The sequence below is a fragment of the Numida meleagris genome, chromosome 8 (genome assembly GCF_002078875.1).
Source record: "Numida meleagris isolate 19003 breed g44 Domestic line chromosome 8, NumMel1.0, whole genome shotgun sequence".
Lineage (NCBI taxonomy): Eukaryota > Metazoa > Chordata > Aves > Galliformes > Numididae > Numida > Numida meleagris.
The window spans coordinates 16604227-16613100 of record NC_034416.1 but is presented as its reverse complement, the minus strand read 5'-3'; the positions used below and the strand labels follow the sequence as shown (position 1 = coordinate 16613100).

Below are 8874 nucleotides of genomic sequence, written 5' to 3'. Positions count from 1 at the left end.
GCAGCACTGCGCGGCGGACAGCGCACGGCCGCGGGCCTGGAGCCGGGCTCTGCGGCGTGGCGGGAGCGGCCGGGGGGGAAACGGTGCGGATCTCGATGAGGAGGGGAGCGAGCGGAGGTTCTCGCCGGGGAGCGATCCCCGGGGCCCGCTGGCTGCTCTCCCCGCGCTGCTCTCACGGCGACCCCGGGTCGGCCCGGCCCCCGCCGCCGTCAGAACGGCCGTCAGCGTGGGCCGGCCTCCGTCCGCCGCAGGTCTGTACCGACGAGGAAGGGCGTTTACACCGTGTGTTAGCGCGGCCGTGTGCGACCGCATCAGGCCGGGGACAGGCCGGATGGTGCCGGAGGTTTGCACGGAACCGCTGCCCCCGCGCTGCGGGTGTTTGGAGCTCGGGGCGCTGCTGCCCGCCCAGCTCAGGCAGTTCCGGCTGTTATTTACGCGGCTGCTGCGTGGCTGCCGTTTGCTCGCGGCAGGGTCATGTGAATGAGACGGGTGGAAGCCTGCAGCGGCTGTCGTTCTGCCAGCTGTGTCCGTACTGCGTGAATCCGCGCTCCGTGCCCGTGCTTCCCGTCTCGGGAGGAACCCGGAACGCGGCCCTGTCCCCCTCCACCTGTGCCGCCTCCCGGGAAGGAGCCCGGGCCCTGCAGCCCAGCACGGCATGCAAGGTTACGTCACCAACAGGCAGAGCTGGATGCTGCTAAGCCAGATTTCTGGCGCTGGGAGCTGTCCCCGCGGCCACTAAAGACACCCAGGGGTGCAGCCGGCTGGCAACCAGGGCTCTGGCATCATGGATGCAGCTCCCAGCTCAGCGTGGTGCCCTGCACTGAGGCAGCTCCTGGAGCGAGGCAGCGGGCACCTGCACCCCAGCGCCTGCCCTGGCAAAATGAAGACGGGGATCTTCATTGCACACCTCTGCTGCTCAGCGCTGTAAAGTGAAGCACTTTCACACACAGGCTACACAATCCGTGCATACACAGCATGTAACAGCATCTGCAGTTACTGCTACAGCCAGTGAAAAGTGTCACTGGGCTCTAAATTCAGTTGTGTGAGGCTCTATGTAATGGAATTACCAGGAAAAACGCTTTCTGAAAATCCCTCGCAGGATGAATGATGGAAATTGGCATTTTAGACTCCTGCAGAAGCATTTGAAATTCCACGGTGAAATAACATTTCTGTTCTTGAAAGCAGACTTAGCTAGTTTACTGGCTGTTTAATTTGGATTTCACTGAAGTGCCCAAGCGGAAGTTCATTAGCCTATCCATCCAGTGTGATTTATTATGATGTAAAATACATTGTCCATGACAGAGAACATTTCTCTCTCTCTCTTTTTAAAACAAGTCTTTAAAACAAATTTTTGTTCCCACAAACTTCCATTGCAAAAAAAAAAAAAAAAAAAAAAAAAGAGGGCTCTTCAAATTGCTCAACTGAGCAACTGGTGCTGAACTGCGGATTGTTCTGTCTTCCCCTCACAGAAGCTTGCACATCGCTTCTCAACATTTGTACTTCTCATTTTTTTAGAGTCCCCATTCCGGACCTTTTGGATCACTTCCATGTATCAAAATAAGAGCTGCTTTGTAATTCTTAACCTGCCTTACCTCAACACCACCTTAAGTTGTGTGTTCTAAGTGTCCTTCTTGTCAACATCTTGGAAAAAACGTTTCATTTAATTTGCCACATGTATACATTTTTATGTGAGTTAGATCACCAAACACTTTCTAGGCTAATCTGAAAGAGGCCTTGCTGGGCCGAAGGGTGAGCAGTTCAAAGCTCATTTTTGAGAACTCCAGAGCACCGCTCCTTCCACATTGGTTCTTGTCTTTATCTGTACATTCTCCTGTTAGTTTCTAGAAAGGAAACTGGCAATGAGGAGAAGAAACTCCTTGAATCTGAAGGATGGAAGGGTAAAGAATGGTTTAATTTGAACCATCAGACATTTCTGGAGGAGAAAAAAATGCTTATGATGTTATTTTCATTGGATAGAACTTCGTGTACCAAAATGACTGAGGACCTGTATCAAAGGAGACAAATCAAAGGGAGAGTTCCATGAGGAAGGAGAGCCTGCCTTTCCCCCTGGTAATTCTTTCCTGTTCCTCGCTCAGGAAAAGCCTAGAAATAAACAGAAACTGGTTTTGTAACATTTCGAGCTGAGGCCTCTCTTCCAAGAGGCAGTTCTGCTGCAGGCTGTGCAAAGGCAGGGAGCGGGCGCGTTGCAGGGGTTTTCTCCGTAGCAGGGCTCCGAAGGCCGGGCAGGAGCATTTCATTGCTGATGTGTGCAGTGGGACTGCGGTCTTTGGTGCCAGGGACTGTGGTGTGCCGATGGTTTCGGTTGAAGCTGAGGGAGAACGCTTGGTCTTGGCAGATCTGAGTCTACAGAAACATCTAGAACCCTGCGGTTCGAACGCACAAGGGCTGTAGGAACAAAAACAAGGAACAGATCAGGAACCGCAGATAATACGTTGTATGATCTTGGCTCTCTTTGAGCATTCGCCAACACTGTTTCCAGGAGACTGCGCGGTGCGTGTGTCGCTTGGATGGCCGCCCGTGGGATGTGCCTGGGAGCCGCGCTTTGTCCCAGGACGCGTGTGTGGGGCTCGACCGGTGCGCAAGGCAGACAACGCAACAAGCGGGGCTGCAGCGCGACCCTTGGCTCCTGCCAAGAGCTCGGCGCTCTGCGCAGCGCTCGCGCCTCCACAGCTTCGTCACACACGGCCCGACGCAGGGCAGGGGCCGGGGCGGCTCCGCGTGGGGCAGTGGGAGCGTCAAGGCCGGAGCGAGGCCGCCGACCGCCCAAGGCCTCGATGGAGGCGGCGGCTCCCCCCTTCCCGCCGCCTGCGTTCCCCGCGGCCCGAGCGCGCCCGAAGGCCGCCGAAGCCGCTCGTGTCGGGGAGCCGAAGGCCGCCGAGCGCGCTCGGGCGGAGCGCCGGGCACGCAGGGCAGGGCAGCGCGGCGCAGCGCCCCCTGCCGGCCGCGCTCAGGGGGCGGCGCCCGAGCCCGAGGAGAGGCGGCGGCGGCGGCGGCGGCGGCGGCGGCCGGTGCCCGTGAGCGCGGGGCAGGGCGGAGGGTGCCAGGTAACGCGGGCCCCAGCCCCGCTCTCCGCGCCGCGGGCGGCCCTTCTCCCCCTCTCCCGCCGCCGCTGGGGGCCGCTCCGCCCTCCTGGCCTCGAGCAGGAAGTGGCGGCGGCGGGCACGGCCTGGCCGCGCGGCGGGGCCCCCTCGGCGCCGTGCAGGCCGCGTCCCGGACCCGCGGCCGCCCGGCCCGGAGCTCGTGGGAAACTTGGCCGGGCCGCGGGGCCCGGGGCCGCGGGGGGTCGGGGCCGGGCGCTCGGGCGGCCGCCGACCCGTCCTGCCCGGTGCGGGGCGCCGGGAGTGCGGACCTCCCGCTCGTGCCTGCCTGCGGGCTGTGCGGGGCCGGTTCGGTACCGCGCTGCCGCCGCCCCGCGCTCCCAGCGGGAACGAGCCCGAGCTGCGTGAGGAGGGGCGAAATGAATGCCTGGGGGGGCAGCGGGGCGAAGGGCCGACGGCGCTGCCTGCATTGGCCTGGCTGCCTGCCCCGCTTGTGTTGTGCAGCCCATAGAGACCTGGGCGCTCCCGAGCTTTTCGTGTCTGTATGGAATGTATTCGCAATGAAATGTCTATTAACGTTCACAGCCTTCTGGGGAAGCCCAGTCTCGCGTCTTCTTGGTTCTCAAATTTACCTCGTTTGCCGTTGAATCGAAAGCAGGTTTTTCACCTGGTACGAACACAGGGCATATTTAGAAGTGCACGTGCCTCGTGTGGACAAACACTGCATCTGCAGAGTGCTATGGCAGATGAGCTTATGAATAATACCTCACGCTGAGATTTGTTTTTTCAAAGGACGGAGTAAACTGTAAACGTGGGAATATTGTCCTAGAGCGTTAAAGCTCTAAATCTGTGGTTTTGCTTGATCCCTGTTCCTTTCTTTTTACAGGAATGGAGGGGGAAAAACTGATTTCTGCAACAGATACACAGTATTCTAGCACGCTCCTTCAGTCTTTGAACGAACAGCGCGGCCATGGGCTTTTCTGTGATGTTACTGTTATCGTGGAGGACCGGAAGTTTCGAGCTCACAGAAACATTCTCTCTGCCTCAAGCACGTACTTCCACCAGCTTTTGTCGGTGGCTGGGCAAGTGGTTGAATTGAGCTTTGTGAGAGCTGAGATTTTTGCAGAAATACTTAATTATATGTATAGTTCCAAAATAATCTCTGTTCGAGCCGACTTAATTGATGAATTGATTAAATCGGGGCAACAGCTGGGTGTTAAGTTCCTAGCTGATCTGTCCGTAGTTCCGTCCGATGGAAGAAGCGTGCTGAGCGATGTCAAAGACGGTGCTTCAGAAACTCCAGCTTCTGGCCCTACTCAGAAGGATGCTGAAACACAGGTACCTGCCGTCAGGCAGGAGGGCCGAGAGGTGACGGGTTGGATGCCGGTTATAACTGAATCGTTCTCCCTACATGGCATAGCCTATGAGACTCCAAAAATAACAGTGAGTGATTCAGATGACGACGACGTCATCTTTTGCTCTGAGATTGTTCCCCCAAAAGAATGTACTAAAGACACAAGTGCTGCAATCCAGAACCAGCCTTGCCCAAATGCACCTGGAGTTTCTGACCAAAAATCATGCGGCGGTGGCGGCTCCCCGCTTTCGACTAGCACCACGTCAACTCAAAAACTTACTTCCTCCGCTCATCAGCTGAATCCAAACCAAACGCTGTCAAGTGCTGAATCACTTGTCCCAGTGACACCGCAGCATTCGACAACTGAGCTCATTTTGCTGAATCGGCCCCCGGTTAACCCCCCACCCAGCGTCAGCTCCTCGCATCAAACGCACGTGCCCCCTACGATTAATTTGGTTGAGGAGAACCAGAAGCCGTCTGATAAAGGTCCCTCAACTGAAAGGGAAACAGCTGCTGCTGATGATGTCGAAGAGGTGGTTGAGGACAGCGACGATGTCATCGGCTCCTCTAGTCCTAGTTCAGTCAGCAATAGCTCTTCGGTTCAGCAACCTTCTGTACCCAAAGCGGCGTCCTCTGAAGGATCAGGAGTGCAGAAAAAACAGGTTATTACATTTCCGCAAGAGCAATCTTCTAAACCCGGAGAATTTAAAATAAAAATCTCAGATGTCCTTACTGGAAACAACAAGGAATTCGGCCCAGGGATAGCATCGAAACACGCGGCAGAAGGGCAGAAAATCATAACGTTAGATACGGCGACTGAAATAGAAGGCTTATCCACGGGCTGCAAGGTTTATGCAAATATTGGTGAGGACACTTACGACATAGTCATTCCGATTAAGGATGATCCTGAGGAAGGAGAAGCCAAGCCCGATGAAACCCCTAGAACCTCCAACGGCGATTCCTCAAGCAGGAAGCGCATGAAAGTAAAGCACGACGACCATTACGAGCTGATAGTGGATGGAAGGGTCTACTACATTTGCATCGTATGTAAGAGATCGTACGTGTGTCTGACGAGTTTACGGAGACATTTTAATGTTCATTCCTGGGAGAAGAAGTATCCGTGTCGATACTGCGATAAAGTTTTCCCTCTTGCAGAGTACCGTACGAAGCATGAGATTCACCACACTGGTGAGCGGAGGTACCAGTGCTTGACGTGCGGCAAGTCTTTCATCAACTACCAGATCATGGCCTCGCACATCAGATCAGTTCACAGCCAAGACCCCTCGGGAGATACCAAGCTTTATCGACTGCATCCTTGCAGGTCTTTGCAGATCAGACAGTACGCGTACATTTCGGATCGCTCGAGCAGCTTGCCGGTAATAAACGAGAACAGAATCGTGTATCGCGTTGACGCGGGAAAGGATGGCGCTGAAGGAACGACGTCTAATTCTCCAGCCAAACAAATGAGCTGGGATGATATTTTCGTTCCGCAGGGAAATGATGCAATTTTTAAGCAAAATCAATCAGAGGGTAGTACTGAATTTGAGTTTGTAATACCGGAATCGTACTGAAATGTGTGACGTGCTGGGAAAGGGCTTCAGTGAGTACGTACTGCAGCTTTTCTGAACGAACTGTTGAAATAATTGTAAAACAAATTGTTCAGAGTGAAAACACATTAACTTGTTCAAGGAAGTCATCAAATGGTAGTACTTACTTAGATGGATCGTTGGTAGCTGCAAAGAATTTGTGGAAGCGATTCATCAGAAGGTTTACTTGAATACATTTTAATTAAGACATGTCCAAGGAGCTGGCAGTGTTTGCAAGTACGTGCATTTTGCTCAGAACGTGGGCATTTGTGGCTGGAAACAGGTACAGTTTTCTCCTCAAGAGCTAGAAATCTAATTTCTAAAGTAATTCAAGGTATTTCCTGTACCCATACTTAGATAAGCCCTTTCTTTCATGTTAGCACTTTAATGCTGAATTGTGCTCCATCATCCATGAAGAAAACAGATTTTTCATGGTAGTGTTTTCAATATTGAACCATTATAAAAAACCACAGGCCTTGTCTTATTTTGCTGAATAATGCATTACCACAAGGGTCCAAAATGACTGATCCAGTAGCTTGGAGCAGTGTATTTTCCAACTAGCATCTTAATTGTGCTTCTAAAAGCAATGTGAATCATCTGTCTTCACGCAGGTATTCCTGCCGATGAGAGATACGCGGTTTGGGCTAACTTGAACACACTTTTATTTGTGCTAGGCAGTAAGGTAAGTGGGATAATCAGTGTCTGGACCATTCTGTTTCTTTTTGTGTCAGGGAGAAAGGCAGTGCTCAATAGCGGAGAAATCTAGAACACTTACAGACTTTTTTTCCTCTCCGTTCAGAAAGGTTTCAGTGTGGTATAATAAAAGTAATTCCCATGATACCTAAAGGCTTTGAAATTTTCTTCTTACAACAGAGAAATCCTCTGAGTGCTGCATCAGTGCTGAGGCTGCTGAGGAGCTCCTGTATCTCTTTGGCTAGATCTTGAGCAGGAATTGCATTTTTTAGTTCTCCCCTTTACGGGGGGTGTAATCTTGTGCTAACGATGTAATCAGCATTCAGAAAATGCCTGCCATCCCTCATACTCCACTCTATCATCTCTACGGTTGCCTACTTGGCATCTGTTTTCACTCTTAGGCTTCTTCTGTTGCTCCTTTTTTTTTCTCCCTATTGTTAGAAGGTAATTAGGAGAAATCCAGCTGGAGCAAGAAACAAGAGACCTGAGAAAAATAAACATCTGCTTTCCAGAGTCATAGCTCAGCACTTCAGGTTTCGTGGCTTAATGAATTTTTCTAAATGGTATAATGAAAACTGCTCAGAAATCCTAGCAATTCCTGAGGGAGACTGTTGTGCATAGTACTAGCTAGTTATCGTAACCTCTCATTGCTTCAACCTTTGTATTCTCATGTTTCACGTAAGCATCTTGATCCTCTGACCTCTGATGTTAGGATTTTAGACATGCAATATTCTCAGCAGAAAGGTGTTGAAATGGTCAGTGGTTCAAAGACAGCTTCGGCTATAAGAAAGGGTGCTGGGAAGGTGGGAGGAAGAGGAGAATCTCTTCACTTTTTACACGTGCTACTCAGCACTTCTGTTTCGTAGGCCCAAAATGTTCCGCGTGCGCTTGTTTTCCAGACCGTGCTGCATCCCCTCAGGATGTAAGGGGTTCTGCTTTCAGATGTTACGTGCTGGGTGCAGTCTGAGCTGGCATTTTGGCAGCCTCACGAGAATTCCGTGCCGACTGCCCGACGTGGCTGGCCACGTGCTGCATAGGAACGTCTTGATCTTAGCATCACGACAGAGGCGATGGTTTTGGCGCGGACACGACGCGTACAGAGCAAAGCACGCGCTGCGAAGCGTGCGTTCGCTTGTATTGAAAAATAGTGGCTATAAATATTTGCTGCTGATGTACTAAAAAATTTAAACTGTGCCTACTAAAGGTCTCTTTTTGGAGGAAAACTGGAACATTAGGGCTTTGTAACTGTATTTTTGCTGGAAGACTCGTGCGTGCATGTGTCTCAGGGTCTTCAGTTTTCCTTGGAAGTGATTTTTGATATCCAAAGTCCAGAGGTCACATAAAGTGTTTTTTTTTAAATCCACTTTCTCTATTTATTGATTTGGAAACACGTCAGGTCCCTTCTTGTTAAACTTTTGGTGGGGCCATGAGCGTTTGTATTTAGATTTCTGGCCATCGCACTTAGATTTGTTTTTAACGTTAAGCTTCCCAGTGAACTGAACGAAAGGCATCACGCGACTCCTGAGAAATCGGTTTAGGGGTAAGGAAAGGAAAAGATGGAATCTGAAAAAGCACTTGCATAGAAGTCGACCGTTTCAGCAGAGTAGGAGCAAACCTCACGGCCATTCCCACACAGCTGTGAGAAGCGGGGCGGATCTGCTGCCACATGTAATCACGGGACCGCGGCGGCGCTGCGTGGCTTCTTTGGACATTCATACCGTAGCATTCCAGTATATGAATGAAATAAAAACGGAGATTAAAAAAATCGACTTCTTATTTATTTTGTACCGTTAAGGCATGCAGCTTGGGAAAAAGGTGCAGAAGCTGGCAACTCTACACGAGCACTGAGCTCGACAGCTTTTACCTGTGAACTGTTCCGTGTGAAACACTGCTGACTTTTGCCACGTCTGTAATGTATATACTTGTACAGTCTTTCTTTAACATACTTTTTAAAGTTGCGCTCTACTTTTCATTAATCAATACTTGATATTAGTTCTTAGAGCTTTCTACGGCCAAAATAAAAAGTTTAATTCTAGAGATGTGCAGCATGCTTCTTTGCAGTGACAGGTAACTCCTTCGCACGTCGGAGGACCGGCAGCTCGCCCCGCTGGGCTCCAGCTCTCCGAGCAGCGGGGCCATGCCTACAGGTTGTTTTTTGGGGGGCTGCTTTGCTTCTTCATTT

General features: G+C 51.5%; 1 protein-coding gene across 1 annotated transcript; it reads left to right on the top strand.

Moving 5' to 3' along the window:
• On the top strand, positions 2968 to 8727 carry ZBTB33 (zinc finger and BTB domain containing 33). Its single transcript, XM_021406016.1, has 2 exons — positions 2968 to 3065; positions 3946 to 8727. Exon 2 carries the CDS (start codon positions 3948 to 3950, stop codon positions 5982 to 5984), a length of 2037 nt encoding a protein of 678 aa, XP_021261691.1. The 5' UTR covers positions 2968 to 3065; positions 3946 to 3947; the 3' UTR covers positions 5985 to 8727.